General features: G+C 42.8%; 1 protein-coding gene across 1 annotated transcript in view; it reads right to left on the bottom strand.

Moving 5' to 3' along the window:
• PKD1L3 (polycystin 1 like 3, transient receptor potential channel interacting) overlaps nucleotides 1-16566 on the bottom strand; it is a 78654-nt gene extending 62088 nt beyond the window's left edge. Inside the window, 8 exon segments of the mRNA XM_066350182.1 lie at nucleotides 1432-1638; nucleotides 1641-1701; nucleotides 4276-4325; nucleotides 10283-10399; nucleotides 14806-14851; nucleotides 15266-15326; nucleotides 16255-16362; nucleotides 16364-16566. Coding sequence (XP_066206279.1) covers nucleotides 1432-1638; nucleotides 1641-1701; nucleotides 4276-4325; nucleotides 10283-10399; nucleotides 14806-14851; nucleotides 15266-15326; nucleotides 16255-16362; nucleotides 16364-16566 — 853 coding nt within the window.
• Nucleotides 16567-16801: the final 235 nt, after the last annotated feature.

The raw sequence follows: 16801 nt of genomic DNA, 5'->3' as shown, positions 1-16801 counted from the left end.
ATAACAGGTATTACTTTCAGAAGCTTTTCTGCAGACAGATAAAATTTATTTTCACGTGTTCCATACAGTAAAGGAAATGGGTAACAAAGGTATACAATGATTGATCCAAGGACAAATGAGTCTGGAAATAAGATTTACGAGAGTAAGTTTAAGTCGATGGCCATGATCAAAAGTGTGGGAAACTTGGATTCAAAACAACAGAAACTTTTCCCTTCAGAAGCTGTTTGTCCCCTCAGGTTTCCCACCCTACTTCCCTCAGTTTGAGAGTTCAAGTGGGAAGTCCTTGAAATACCACACAGCAGGAGGGGGAGGCAGAAAACCTCTGAGAAAACAAACCAACCCAGAACACTGGACATGGTCCCAAAGCTTAAGTGGCTACTTCTTTTGAGCTGGAAGTCTAACCCTGGGATAATGTGTTTACACCAACTACTACGTCTGATTTCTAGAGAACCACCCACTTATATAACTTAATTCAGTTATGGATTCAATAAATCCTTGTTAAATGCCTACTGTGTCCTGCTAGGCTCAGGAGTTGGAGCCACTCAAGTCAGAGGTGATTCTGCCTTCATGGACCACGACAGTAGGGTTTGTGTTTAGAAAAAGGGGAGAGGGGAGAAGCAGGATGGCTTTCTTCAGTCAACACTGTTAAAGTCGCTTTGCCTTTTTTGTCAGTTTGTGTGAAAAGGGGAACAATGGTGCAAGGACAGTGGAGATGGTGACTTGGAGGAGGTGTCCAGGGGGTTTGCTGGTGCCAAAAAGTGGGGCCGGTGAACAAGGGCTCCACCCTGTCTGAAGCACTAAATAGAATAGCATTAAGCCCTGGCCGGTTGGCTCAGTGGTAAAGCGTCGGCCTGGCGTGCAGAAGTCCCGGGTTCGATTACCGGCCAGGACACACAGGAGAAGCGCCCATCTGCTTCTCCACCCCTCCCCCTCTCCTTCCTCTCTCTCTCTTCCCTTCCCGCACCCGAGGCTCCATTGGAGCAAAGATGGCCCGGGCGCTGGGGATGGCTCTGTGGCCTCTGCCTCAGGTGCTAGGATGGCTCTGGATGCAACAGAGCGACGCCCCAGAGGGGCAGAACATCGCCCCCTGGTGGGCATGCCGGGTGGATCCCTGTTGGGTGCATGCAGGACTCTGTCTGACTGCCTCCCTGTTTCCAACTTCAGAAAAAATACAAAAAAAAAAAAAAAGAATAGCATTAAGTAACAGTAGGCATTAAATACTGAAATGGGTATAAAACCCACTGTGGAATATTTTCAGGGGCTTGTTCCGGTTTTGCTTCTAAGCAGGACACAAGCTAGTCTGTCAGGCATTCTCAGGTGCGGTTCTGCTCTGAGGGAAGGGGTGAACCGGGCCCCTTCCTAGCTTCACTAGTCCTAAAACATCAGTGAGGTAGAAGGAACGGAGAAAAGTGCTTTTTCAGTGACATCCACGTGCCTTATGTGCCCAATCAGATGCACTCTGAAGTGACGTGTGTGGGCGAGGGGTGGGCACAGCTGGATGTGCGTCCTCTTTGGGGCTGGAAGTTCCTCCTGGCAGCGCTTTTGCAGCACATGTTCCCGGTGCCGGCTCTGCTACCGCAGGGAGAGGCTGGCTGGGCGTTAAGGGCGAGGCAGATGGTGTGGAGGGGACTGATACCGCTGCTGTGCCACTCTGGGTAGGACCGAAGGAAATGGGCTGACAGAATGGCACAGCGTCTTGGACTGAAAGAGAAAAATATGTAAAGGAAAACGCTAAATCTGATTTTAGCCACATGATAAAAATAAAGGCAGTGTTTCCAAATTGCTGGGAACTCCCAGACCTCACAAGGCATTTCTCTCCCAAAATTCCTGTGGCCTGACCAGGCGGTGGCGCAGTGCATAGAGCATCGGACTGGGATGCAGAGGACCCAGGTTTGAGACTCTGAGGTTGCCAGCTTGAGCGCAGGCTCATCTGGCTTGAGCAAAAAGCTCACCAGCTTGAGCCCAAGGTCGCTGGCTCAAGCAAGGGGTCACTCAGTCTGCTGTAGCCCCACGGTCAAGGCACATATGAGAAATTAATCAATGAACAACTAAGGAGCTGCAATGAAGAATTGATGTTTCTCATCTCTCTCCCTTCCTGTCTGTCCCTCTCTCTGACTCTCTCTGTCTCTGCCACAACCCCCCCCCCCAAAAAAAAACAAACAAAAATAAAAACCTCCTGTGCTAAGACAGTTTTTTTTTGTTTTTTTTTTACAGAGACAGAGAGAGAGTCAGAGAGAGAGGGATAGATAGGGACAGACAGACAGGAACGGAGAGAGATGAGAAGCATCAATCATCAGTTTTTCATTGCGACACCTTAGTTGTTCATTGATTGCTTTCTCATATGTGCCTTGATTGTGGGGCTACAGCAGACCGAGTAACCCCTTGCTGGAGCCAGCGACCTTGGGTCCAAGCTGGTGAGCTTTGCTCAAACCAGATGAGCCCGCGCTCAAGCTGGTGACCTCAGGGTCTCGAACCTGAGTCCTCCACACCCCAGTCTGACGCTCTATCCACTGCGCCAGTGGTCTCCAACCTTTTTTGGGCCACAGACCGGTTTAATGTCAGAAAATATTTTCACGGACTGGTCTTTAGGGTGGGACAGATAAATGTATCACGTGACTGAGACAAGCGTCAAGAGTGAGTCTTAGACGGATGTAACAGAGGGAATCTGGTCATTTTTTAAAAATAAAACACCATTCAGACTTAAATATAAATAAAACGGAAATAATGTTAGTTATTTATTCTTTCTCTGTGGACCAGTACCAAATGGCCCACGGACCAGTACCAGTCCGCAGCCCAGGGGTTGAGGACCACTGCACTGCACCACCGCCTGGTCAGGCTAAGACAGTTTTGAGTTTTGAGAAAGCAGCATATAATAATTTCCTCTTTAAGATTCACAATTTACCTTAGTGTATTTAGTGCCAACCATTCAATAAATTATAATAAAACATCTACCGTGTGCTAAACAGCATTCTGGGGAAGTGAGGATACAGCAGTGAACAAAATGAACCAAGTTCTTGCCCTCACTGATCATCCATTTTAGTGATGGAGAGAAAGCGACAAATTACATTACTTTTCAATAAATGCCATGAAGCTAAATAAATAAATAAATAAAAGCAGATGAAGATGAAGAGAAAGGCTAGATTTCAAATAGGAGGCTGAGATGTCAGGGAAGGGCATTTTTGCTGAGGATGAAATAAAGGGAGAGAGAAAGCTCTGTCAGTATGCTGGAGAAGGGGATGTGAGAAGTGCAAAGGCCCTGAGGCCACAGCCTGCTGGTTTTGTTTGAGGAAGAAGGAAAAGGCTAGATGGGCAAAAGCATAGGAGGGGAAATAAAAAAGATCCTGGAGTGGAAATGAGGGAGGGGGGCAGAGAGCATGTCCTCTGTCAGGAAATTGAGGGGAGTGTGGCTTTACTTTGAATGAAATGGGAAGACATGGGGGGTGGGCTTTGCAGTGGCAGATCGGACTCCCGTTGCGAAGGCTCCTCTGACTGCTCTGCTGAGAACTGGCAGGAAGGGGCCACAGGCAGAAGCAGTGAGTTCAGCAGGAGGAAGATGCCAAGTTCAGGTGAGACATGATGGTGGCCTGACTGGCGTGACAGTGTGAAGGTGGAGAGTGGTTGAGTTTGGGGCATAGAAAAGGCTCTGAGAATTCCTACAATCAAATATCTTCATTTTCTTTCCTTCTGGCAACATTTTAAGCAATGCTGGTTGTTATTCCTCAGAGGAATACTGACTTAAGGGTTTTTTATTTCATCTCTCCTCTTTTATACTGCTGAAAATACTTATTTTTTACAGTGGACCAAATAAATGTAAGCCTATATTTAAGACATCCACAGGAAGATTTCTATGTAGGGTACAAAGGCAAGACAGCTAAAAAATTTCTTGAAGGTGAAATTGTATAGATTACCCAGAGCTTGTGCCTTTACTTTCCCACTCAAGTTCTTTTCTTTTTAAAGAAATATTTAAAATTTTTTTATTGCATTGTATATATATTTTTAAGATGCCACAAGTCCCTCTTGGAATGAAGCAGGGAATAAACAAACAACCATCAAAAGATAATAATACCAAATGAAAGCCAAATATAGGCTTTAAAACCTCCTTTAATGATGATCCATTAAACCCGATTCTCTCCTGCACTTAAGTACTTCCCTTTCCTTCTTAGGAAACTGGAACTGAGAGCACGCTAGGAGACAGAGCAGCGCTCTGGCAGGCCCCACTGGGAATGGCACAGAGAACGACATTCCGAGATGCATACAGTGAAGGCAAATACTTACGGGATTAGGACGCTTGGGCTGTCGACATTTGGCTGAAAGATGAGTGGCTCCTGTAGAAAAAAAAAAGGCAGATTAAGTTCCAGTAAAAGCCTAGGATAGATACATTTCTTCCTATTTTATTTGTTATCCTTGGCTAAAAAGTACAAGTCATACAGGAAACCAGAGCGATGATTTCCCACTGCTGATAAATCTGTAGACGAGTGTGAATTCTGAAGCCGAAGCATTACATATCTCCAACGTCCCATCCCTTTGCTTACTATTCAAAGACCCTTGCTACAAGAATCAATAGTAAGCAAAACCAATCATAAAGGTGCCAGCTTATAAACAAGACTGCAGAAATATCTGCCTCATAATTTTACATCGAGGAGAATCTCATTATTAATAAATCAGAGCATATATTCTGCTAGACTTTTAGAAATGGGCATTTGGAACATTTTACCAGATTGCCTTCATTGCTTTCATTCTCCTTCCACATTTTCCAGTAAGAAAAGCATGCTCCGAAGGCAACACCTGCGTGTTAACATGCCTATCTGCTACGAACTTAGGGTGACTTCTCTCAGGCCACGAGCGTCTTGGTCACCGAAATACATCCGGCTACAGCAAGCCTGCTCGGCTCTCTCTCTCTCTTTTCTTGTAACAGTCCCTCTGTTGTTCATTGCACTGACGTGTATTTAGCAGCAGACTCACTGCAGCTACCACTGCTGGGGCGACAGAGTTCTGAGATGTTCTTCTGAACAGAGGCCATGTCTCTCTATCGTGGCAAACAGGATGGAAGGTAGAAGGAAGAAACTGGATTCCAGAGACCTGGGGTCCAGAGCCAAAGGGCCTGGGGTCCAGAGCAGATTGGCCTTTTACTGTAACCACAAAGTCTCAAGCAAATGACTTAACTTCTTAATTTTTTTCATCTGGAGAATGGGTATAATAACATCTAACAATGTGAAAATTAACGCAATGCAGGTAGAGCTGAGAAAAATGTCACCTCAGACCAGGGTTATTAGCTTGCTGGGAATGTTGCAGGAAACGACACCGAGGGAGGATAATAGGCACTCAGACAACTTAATAGAGGAAGAAGAATTTATTAGTAGCTGGTGGAGCCTGTGAGAATAGTAGCACCAAAGCACGAGCTCCCCGAAGTTAGACTTCTTACATCTTATATGCCTTTTACAGTGTCCACACAAGGAGACGTGATTCCTTTGTCTGAGGTCCTACGTGCACTTCATGACTCAGGGTGGGGTGGGGAGTTTCAGGGAGGCAGCAAGGGGCAAGGGGTTTCTGGACCCCTGGTCCTATCTATTTAGAGATCCTGTTTTTCTTGTGAGTCTCCAGGAGATCAGCTAGAGATCTATAGGACGTGGATAATCTTTAACTGGCTGAGTCAGTCATTCCTGTAGGCCCCTCCTCCTGCATTCCTATGGTTTCTTGCCTTCAAAGATAGGGAAACAAGGCCCTGGCTGGTTTGCTCAGTGGTAGAGCGTCAGCCTGGCGTGCGGAAGTCCCGGGTTCGATTCCCGGCCAGGGCACACAGGAGAAGCGCCCATCTGCTTCTCCACCCCTCCCCCTCTCCTTCCTCTCTCTCTCTCCCCCTCCCGCAGCCAAGGCTCCATTGGAGCAAAGATGGCCTGGGCGCTGAGGATGGCTCTGTGGCTCTGTGGCCTCTGCCTCAGGCGCTAGAGTGGCTCTGGTTACAACAGAGCGACACCCCAGATGGGCAGAGCATCGCCCCCTGGTGGGCGTGCCGGGTGGATCCCGGTAGGGTGCATATGGGAGTCTGTCTGACTGCCTCCCCGTTTCCAGCTTCAGAAAAATACAAAAAAAAAAAAAAAAAAGATAGGGAAACAATCAAAACCAAACGAGAGCCTATGACCATCACAGAACCTAGGAACTAAATCCAGAGGACTCAGAGGAAATTATACCTCTGAAAATTATCATCAGCAAAATAAAAAATAATTTCAGAAAGCTATTTAGCCTCCTTAATAGAGAAAGCCTAATACACAAGACTGAGATAGATTAAGAGAGAAATAAATGTTAACAGAGGATTTTAAGAAAACTAAAAATGCTGCTGAAAAATTAAAATCCACACTGGAGGTAATACAAAACAGAACTAATCTAGAAAAATCAAATTGGCCCTGGATGGTTGGCTCAGTGGTAAAGTGTCGGCCTGGCGTGTGGAAGTCCTGGGTTCAATTCCCAGTCAGGGGACACAGAAGAAGTGACCATCTGCTTCTCCACCTCTCTCCTTTGCCCTTCACTCTCTCTTCCCCCCCTGCAGCCATGGCTCAAATGGTTTGAGTGAAAGTTGGGCCTGGGCACTGAGGATGGCTTCGTGGCCTTGCCCCAGGTGCTAACATAGCTTGGTTGCCAAGCAATGGAGCAGCAGCCCCAGATGGGCAGAGTATCTCCTGGTAGGGGGCTTGCTGGGTGAATCTGGTCGGGGCACATGCGGGAGTCTGTCTCTCTGCCTCCCTGCCTCTCACTTAATTAAAAAAAAGAAAAAAAAGAAAAAAAGAAAAGTGAAATCAATGATATAGAGGATAAATGTGAAGCACTTTCCCAGAATGCAATAGAAAAATTGGTAAGTAAGAAACTCGTCTTTTCATTTAAAAGACTAGCAGAAACAGCCCTGGCCGGTTGGCTCAGCGGTAGAGCGTCGGCCTAGCGTGCGGAGGACCCGGGTTCGATTCCTGGCCAGGGCACACAGGAGAAGCGCCCATTTGCTTTTCCACCCCTCCGCCGCGCTTTCCTCTCTGTCTCTCTCTTCCCCTCCCGCGGCCAAGGCTCCATTGGAGCAAAGATGGCCCGGGCGCTGGGGATGGCTCTGTGGCCTCTGCTTCAGGTGCTAGAATGGCTCTGGTCGCAACATGGCGACGCCCAGGATGGGCAGAGCATCGCCCCCTGGTGGGCAGAGCGTCGCCCCATGGTGGGCGTGCTGGGTAGATCCCGGTCAGGCGCATGCGGGAGTCTGTCTGACTGTCTCTCCCTGTTTCCAGCTTCAGAAAAATGAAAAAAAAAAAATAAATAAATAAAAATAAAAGACTAGCAGAAACATATGGAGGATATACAGCAATTGATCCTATATTTTAACTTGTACTCTCTGCTAAAATATGGCTAATTGGTGTTAAAGTAACCGAGTAGGCCCAAGATGGAGTCACTCATGCTAAGCCTCACTTTAGCAAACCAAAACCTAAACTAAGTTTCTATGCTTGGTTCTCAAAAATGGCAGGCAATCAGCACTTGCCTGTGCAGCACAAGTTACACAACTCGGCTTAAAGACTTCCCTTTGCTCCAACTAAGGAAAGTAACCTTGTTCACTTTGGTCTATAAAAATCCCTCTCCTTGTCCAGCTCTTCAGAGCTCCTTTCCATCTGCTAGATTGGATGCTGCCCAATTCATAAGTCACTGACTAAAAGCCTACTAGGTCAGTAAACTACCTGGGTAGCATTTTCTTTTAACATGGGGAAGGGACAAGAAAGACCCCTTTCGACTATTCAAAAGTTCCCAAAATATTTCCACTAGCCAATCTTTTTGGAAAAAAAAAACAATTGTAGAAATTAGATAAAATTAAGAACTCAAGAAAAGTAAAATTATGATATAAGATGATTGCTGATAAATGCAAAGCCAGTTAAGCAGAAATAAGTTCTAAATTATTGTTGGAAATCTGGCTTTGATAAAAGTTTGAAAAATGTATTTGTAAGAGAAGCTGTATAATACAAAAATAATAATTTAATATAATAATAACCTCAATAAAACACACCAACTATACTAACAAGATCAAGATCTAGGGAACGAGGGTGGGGAGCGGAAAACTAATACGAGCTATATTCTTTGAACCATGTGAGAGGGTTTTAAGAGACTTTTGTTCCTGATCTTGACAGTTAGAAGAACACAGGTATAAGAATATGTTTATAAAAAAGAACAGCATTTGCCTGACCAGGTGGTGGCGCAGTGGATAGAGCGTTGGACTGGGATGTGGAAGACCCAGGTTCGAGACCCCAAGGTCCCCAGCTTGAGTGCGGGCTCATCTGGTTTGAGCAAAAGCCCACCAGCTTGAACCCAAGGTCGCTGGCTCCAGCAAGGGATTACTCAGTCTGCTGAAGGCCCGCGGTCAAGGCACATATGAGAAAGCAATCAATGAACAACTAAGGTGTAGCAACGCGCAACGAAAAACTAATGATTGATGCTTCTCATCTCTCTCCGTTCCTGTCTGTCTGTCCCTGTCTATCCCTCTCTCTGACTCACCATCTCTGTAAAAAATAAATAAATAAAAACCCCCAGCATTTTAAAGGTAAACAATTAAAACAAAAATTTTGAAGAACAAAATTTCAACAAAAGACAGAAGAAAGTAGCAAGGAAGCGTTAGAACCAGAAAGCACAGAAAAGGCAAGAAAGGATATCTGTTATTAAAGAAAAATCTGTTATTAAAATAAATTTAAATGTGATGAACTCTACTATAAAAATATTCTCAGAGTGAGTAAAATAATTAGATGCATTTATATAAAATTTAATAGGGACACACTTAAAGCAAAGTGACACAAGAAATTTTAAAGGACCATAAATATACTTATATAACTATAGGCAATCCCCCAAATAGGGAAACCTTTTTTCTCAATGAGGAGACTTTTATTCTTTTTTAGTTTATTAATACTTGGAGTACAATGAGTGAGCCTTACCCTGGGAAAACCACCTTCATTATCATGGTATCTCCCCTGCCAGATAAGTATAGGAGACTTTTCAGAAGTTGTTTTTGAGCAAACTTGACTATATAAACTTGAAGGATGTAGGTAGATCATCAAGTATCTACTTATTTAGTTTTATAAAGGTATATTAAAATCACATGTTGCCTGACCAGGCGGTGGCGCAGTGGATAGAGCGTCGGACTGGGATGCTGAAGACCCAGGTTCGAGACCCCGAAGTCGCCAGCTTGAGCGCGGGCTCATCTGGTTTGAGCAAAAAGCTCACCAGCTTGGACCCAAGGTCGCTGGCTCAAGCAAGGGGTTCCTCGGTCTGCTGAAGGCCCATGGTCAAGACACATTTGAGAAAGCAATCAATGAACAACTAAGGTGTCGCAATGCGCAACGAAAAACTAATGATTGATGCTTCTCATCTCTCCGTTCCTGTCTGTCTTTCCCTGTCTATCCCTCACTCTGACTCTCTCTCTGTCTCTGTAAAGAAAAAAAAAAAAAAAAAAAAAAAAAAAAAAATAACATGTTATATAAATATATGTATATTCATTTGTAAAAATTGCTTTCATGAAACATAATTCACGACATAGATTAATTAAACCTTTTCAAGTGCATCTTCATCATCATTGCTCTAATAAAAATCAGAAGAACTTTCGGAATTACTTAAGTTTTCCAAAATGTATCATCTGTCCTTCCATCTAATGCTATCACTAAACATTTTTCCTCAACTCACAAGTATCCATTACAAATGATTCAGAAAAATTGATTTTGACATGTGTATGTATTCACAATGACACTTCCTAAATTGCTCTTTTAAGGGGTACTTAAAGGGCTAGTTGACAAGGACACCTAACCCCGGAAGTCGTGAGGTCATACCTCTAAGAATAATCACTAGACCCACTTTAAATCTATTTCTTCACCCAATCCATCAAGTGATTCTAGAATCAGCCAACACTGATATTGACTGAGGTTATTTCAGGCTAATGCATCTTCCCCAAATAGTATTTACTTTTCAAAATTAAAAATAAAACACGAGCGAACACCACCACTTGAAAGACTTTGCAAGGACTTCAAGAAACCTCTCTTTGTTTTTACGGAATATTCTGCAGAAAAAAGCTTTGTCTTTTGTTTGGGTGTATGTGTAAAGAGGATGGCGAAAGGATTATCAAGAAAATAAAAATTTATAAAATGGAAGCAAAGACTGCAATATTAAGATCAGACAAAACAGAATGCAACGAATATGTACTGGGTCCCTGTTGTGATGACACCTTTGAGCATTAATGTCTTGTGCACCCTTCGAGGCAGGAATCAGTTTTACTATATGTTACCTGAGGTCGTTTTGTTTCCTGGTATTGGGATTTTGTTTTCTGTTTTCTTGGGCTTCTGATGTAAATGAGAATTATTTCCATTTCTTTCATAATTTGCATCTTGGTCTGAAAAGGCATCTATTTGGGGTTAATTTATAGGCTACAACTCTAATTTTAAGTCTATAAGCACATATGTGATAATCAAGAAAATATAAATTAAAGCTTAGTATCCATTTAAAAAAAAGAATAATAACATAAGAATTTTAAATTTTATTTTATTTATTCATTTTTTTAGAGAGGAGAGAGAGACAGAGAGAGAGAGAAGTGGGGAGGAGCTGGAAGCATCAACTCCCATATGTGCCTTGATCAGGCAAGCCCAGGGTTTTGAACCAGTGACCTCAGCATTTCCAGGTCGATGCTTTATCCACTGCGCCACCACAGGTCAGGCAACATAATTTTAAAGTAGCTCTCTTGCTCTGGAGAACAGTCATCACCTTATGTGATTCAACATCTCAAAATTAGGTCCACTGATTGGGTCAACACTGCCAAGACATAGAATGAAATTCTTTTTAAGAAATGACATTCTAAGGATAATATTCTCCTTTGTAAGCCAGAATTCCTATTGGTAGAGATAAAAGAGTTCAGAAGGTGGGCAACAGTATTCTTGAAGGTGCCTCGTATGCACTGTGTTTCTCATCATGCTGCTGAGCTTTGCTAGAGAAAATCCTACAACCTCACTGACTAGATCTCAGCTCAAAGTCAGGATCACAGACCCCAGGGGCCTGCTTCGCATTGCCAGGAACTCACTGCAATCCCCCCAGTCCTTCTACTCTCCTCGTAAACCCTTTCCCACTCATCCTGTACTCAAATCTCCAACAACTAGGGGTAGCCCTGATCCTCATTCTCAGGTCGAGTGATAACCTCGCTTTCTGCCTCAAGGGGCAGCAAATGAGAGTCCTTTCCACAGACTCCTACTGCCCACAGACACCGCCTCTCCCTGCCACTTCACAATGCTCCCACACAGAGCGAACCCCTCCAGTGGCACACTAGTTTGGATCAAGAACGTTGTCCTAGCCTACTATTGTACCTGTCTTAAAGAAAACCCCACCAATTTACATTGCCCAAGGAATTCTGTATAGTTTAGGTTCATTCCTGCTCTTGAGGAAACGCCCCTAAAAATTACCTAAACTTGTACACCTGCTTCCTTTCCTCTCCTGCTCTCTTTCTTCCTTTTTAGGGATTGCTTTTCTTAAAATTTTATTTTGTTTTCTAATTACGTAAACATGTAGAGAGTTTCAATGTCAAAACTGTGAAACAACGACATTCAGAAAGGTCTCAGGCCCATCTTTGTCCTTTGTAGCCAATTCTCTCCCCTTAGGTAATCATTTCCATTAGTTTTTGTTTGTTTTTCTATTATGCTTACATACATTACCGCCTTTCTTAGATCAAAATAGCATAATATACACACTGTTCCACAGCTCGGTTTTTTTTCACTGACGAACATAAAGGTAACCCCACTGCAGTACACAGACATCTTCCTTCCTTCTTTTTACACCTGTCCCCTGCTGATGGGTATGTGGGTTGTTTCTACTCTTTGCTATTATAACTAGAGCTATAATAAATAGCCTCATACACGTATCTTTCTGTATTTTTGCTAGTGTAATTTTGGGATAGATTCCTAACAGCAGGATTCGCTGGGTCAAAGAGTAAATATGTATGTAATTTTTATTTTATTTTATTATTATTTTTTAAATGCTAAGAATATAGCAATACTTTTTTTTTAAATTTTATTTATTTATTTCAAAGACAGAGTGAGAGTCAGAGAGAGGGATAGACAAGGACAGACAGACAGGAATGGAAAGAGATGAGAAGCATCAATCATCAGTTTTTCGTTGTAACACCTTAGTTGTTCATTGACTGCTTTCTCATATGTGCCTTGACCGTGGGCCTTCAGCAGACCAAGTAACCCCTTGCTCGAGTCAGCGACCTTGGGTCCAAGCTGGTGAGCCTTTTGCTCAAACCAGATGAGCCCGCGCTCAAGCTGGAGCGTGACCTTGGGGTCTCAAACCTGGGTCCTTCTGCATCCCAGTCCGACAGTCCATCCACTGCGCCACCGCCTGGTCAGGCTATGTATGTAATTTTTAAAATTAATTTTTCCACTGATTTGAGAGAGAGAGGAAAAGGGAAGGAGGGAGAGGGATCAAAGGAAAGGAGAAAGAAAGAAAAGATAAAGAGAGAGAAGAGAGAGAAGAGACAGAAGCATCAACTCATTGTTTCACTTAGTTGTTCCATTTAGCTGTGCTCTTAATGGGTTGCTTCTCATATGTGCCCTGACTGGGCAGGTCTGCGGTTTCCAACAGGTAACCAGCATTGCAGGCTGACATTCTATCCACTGTGCCACCACAGGTCAGGCATTTTTAGTGCTTTTCTTTTAATAAATAAAGAAAAATCTTGAGTTCAACTATTCCATTGCGCAAAAGTCAACCTGTAACTGCAGCAATACTGTACAAAAATACAAAGCATTAGGCTTCTCTTTTGAATGTTCAGGAACAAATTTACAAATACTTCTCCCACCCACATCTTATTTTGGAAGAGGCATTTCTTAAATTCACAATAAAAGTGTATAAATACTATGACAATAACAGTTATTTCAAAATACCTCTAAGCAATTATAAATACATTGTGCAAATACTTTAGTTTTAAAGGTAGCAACACTGAATCTCTAAAAGTGTTTTCACCTTTGACATGAAAGTGAACCTATCTAGGAGCAGAAAATAAACTTTGAACAAAAAATAGAAATTGCACAATATGAACAGTAATAATTACCATATTGTGCCAGGCATAGTTCTAATATTCCACTTGTATTATCTTACTTCTGACAACAGCCCCTGGAAGGAACTATGCACAGAGGTTCAGCTGCTTGCCCAAGGTGTCACAACCGAAAGCCAGAGAAACAAGACATGAACTTGTGACTCTCGAGCCTGAGCTCTTGGGTTCAGTAAAAGACTTCCTTTCATTATGAGAACGTAGGCTCAGAATTTGCAGAACTGGCTTAGATTAAGTGAATGGATTAATTGAATAGAATTTTTTTTTTGTTCAAGATTATCTTCACACAAACATTCTATACCCCATAGCAGTAATCTCTTGCAAGTACAAGAATGATAATATTAGAAAGTACATTTTCACTTCAAAATGAAGAGTAGCTGAGAATGTCTAAAAACTCAACTCTGGGACAGTGAAAGATGAATACGATAATCATTATCATTTAGGGTATTAAGGAGTTGTTTTTTCAATCCTGGAGATGATAAAAAACAGTTCACGACTATAAGATGGCCAATGCTAGGAATGCAGTTTGTGAGAACAAAACATATGACCACTAGACTTATGCAGAGATTAGGCTCATAATATTGGCCTCAGTAACAATACCATGTTATAAGGGCAAAGTAAGACAAAAATATACAAAGAGCTTGAAACGGTAAGAATGAGAGATTTGGAGTCAGAAATTCATTACATTGAACCTGACCAGGTGGTGGTGCAGTGGATAGACCACTGGCCTGGGACACTGAGGACCCAGGTTCAAAACCTCGAGGTCACTGGCTTGAGCCCAAAAATTGCTGGCTTGATGCCCATGGTTGCTGGTTTGAGCAAGGGGTCACTGGCTCAGCGGGAGCTCCCCCCTACTCCCCGTCAAGGCACATATGAGAAAGCAATCGATGATGCTTCTCATCTCTCTTCCTGTCCTTCCCCATCACCCTCTTCTCTCTCACTATAAAGAAAAAAAAAGTCATTACTGTACATCGAAAAATACTGGGTCCTCTCAATATGCAGTATTTGAGGAATACTGTCATAGAGAAATATTTCTTGTAATAAAGAAGTATTGCAATATATTCTGTTTTACAAAACACCCATACATGCCTTATATTTTTATAAGGATGCACTTGTGATTTTTTAAAAAGTGAAACAAAACTTTTACCAAGATATCATCAAGTCTCCAAGCTTTTACTGAGCTAAGAGTAAATGCTTTATGTAACTACCACTATGAAAACATTGCTTAATTATAAAGACAAAAACCACCCACCACCCTCACCACCCCCACACACCTTAACTCGAATCTGCTTCTGAAGAAACCAACCTCTAACTGATGAAAACCTCCTCACCCTCATCATCTGGTTTTCCTTCACCATATTCCCTTTTCCTCCTCTGATCCTCTTCTTCTCTTTAAAGCCCAAGTGTGAATGGATCAGGGGTTTACATATGGAAAACAGGGCTTCCCAATAATACACTTTCTCCCATGTTCTGCCCAAGTTAAGCAATGAAGGGAATACATAAAGCTCTCCTCTTTCCAACTACCAGAGTGGGATGCGGAAGGAAGTCACTCCACATGAAGCTTCTCGCTCTGATCAACACCATGAACATCAAGATCCTTACATCCTTCCTATCGTCCACCACCCGTGGACTTGCTAACTAATGCTCTCACAGACTCTCTTTGCTTAGGATCAGTTTCTAAAGTTAGCTCTTTGGCAGCGTGTAGCTTTATCACTTACCAGTCTGGCAAATGAAATAATGCCCCCAGTGAGCACAAGTCTACTTCTTTTTTTTTTTTTTTTTTTTTCATTTTTCTGAAGCTGGAAACAGGGAGAGACAGTCAGACAGACTCCCGCATGCGCCCGATCGGGATCCACCCGGCACGCCCACCATGGGGCGGCGCTCTGCCCACCAGGGGGCGATGCTCTGCCCATCCTGGGCGTCGCCATATTGCGACCAGAGCCACTCTAGCGCCTGGGGCAGAGGCCAAGGAGCCATCCCCAGCGCCCGGGCCATCTTTGCTCCAATGGAGCCTTGGCTGCGGGAGGGGAAGAGAGAGACAGAGAGGAAAGCGCGGCGGAGGGGTGGAGAAGCAAATGGGCGCTTCTCCTGTGTGCCCTGGCCGGGAATCGAACCTGGGTCCTCCGCACGCTAGGCCGACGCTCTACCACTGAGCCAACCGGCCAGGGCCAAGTCTACTTCTAACCAGACCCAGCTGGATTTTTTGGACACGTAAGTGCAGCTGCTGGGCTTTGTGGCCCTGCGGGCTGTGTGACATCTGCAGAAGGAAGACCAGATTTAGATGAGCTTCATACTCAAAAGTCAAACATTAAAAAAAACTTTTAAATTGAATTTATTGGGATGACATTGATTAATAAAAAGTCAAATATTTCAAAATATAAATATAAAAACCAAATTTTGCTAGCTTTCAATAGATGAAAATTAGGATCCCCCTCCAGGTACTGTAGATTATTTTTTCATATTATGTGTCTTTTATCACAAGGCTTAGCATTCATTTACTTAGAAGTCAATGAAGATAATTATGACATAAATGTCTTGGAGTTTCCTTGAACATGACAAGATTATGGAAATAATCTGTCATAATTTTGAAAATATATATCAAAGGAAGACAACAGGCAAACAACTTCTCGCCTAGTTTCTGCATTAGAAATCTTGGAGCCAAGAATGATGATGAGATATTTACCAGGAAAAAGTGACCATAAAAGGCTTCCAACTTCAGAAACTTGCACAATACTTTGAGTGAAATATTAGATAAGTCAATTTTTTTTAAATTTATTTTTTATTGGTAAGTCAATTTTTTAAAAATTATTTTTATTTATTTATTCATTTTAGAGGAGGGGGGGAGGAGCAGGAAGCATCAACTCCCATATGTGCCTTGACCAGGAAGCCAGGGTTTCAAACTGGCAACCTCAGAGTTCCAGGTCGACGCTTGATCCACTGCGCCACCACAGGTCAGGCCTAGGTAAGTTAATTTTTGATAGGCTCTGAGAAAATCCCATCATCTTGGCTACAAAGACAACTCCAAGGCTGCAGCCCAAAGGTGGAAACATTTCAGAGGAATGATGGGACAGAAGTAAGCTGGCTGATATTTCTGTATTCGAGGCAGAAAGATTTAAATTTTTTCTTTTGCCTGCTGCAGAATAAAAGGAAGAAAGCGACATAAACACCAAATCTCAGAGCCTTAGTTGGACTGTTTTTTTTCTTGATATTTTCCCAGCAGCATTAAATTTTGCCCAATCCACCACTTCTTCCCTCCTTCCAGAAAGCCCCAGATGATCTTGAACCTCCTGGTTCCAAGTGTAAACAAGGTGTCCTCCCTGGGCATGGCAGTAATTTTCTGCTTCCTTAAAGCTGCAGTGAAACCTGTTAAACTGATAGCAGTTATTTTTACCATGTTGCTCTGGGCTATTTAGCTCACTACCTAGAATGATACTTATTCTGATGTATAACCAAAGCCAGGTTCTTCTTTTGAAGAACATTTTTTCTGTGAACTCTGAGCACAAAAAGTGTGGAGGCTCAGAAACTGCCTGGCCCTTTAAACATATTCTTTGTGGATTTGTTTTATTTATTATTATTATTCTTTTAAGAATTGGGAATAATTTGTCAAGAAGACAAAAGGTTTTGTGTGTTCTGTTTTAAGAAGCCAGGTGGAGTTCCTATTAGCTGAAAACAAAGATCAATAAATGGGCCTTTACAGCTGGGGCACTACCACCT

Source organism: Saccopteryx leptura, chromosome 9, assembly GCF_036850995.1.
Source record: "Saccopteryx leptura isolate mSacLep1 chromosome 9, mSacLep1_pri_phased_curated, whole genome shotgun sequence".
Classification (NCBI taxonomy): domain Eukaryota; kingdom Metazoa; phylum Chordata; class Mammalia; order Chiroptera; family Emballonuridae; genus Saccopteryx; species Saccopteryx leptura.
Note: the sequence above shows the minus strand (reverse complement) of the source record. Positions and strands in the feature narration are given on the sequence as shown.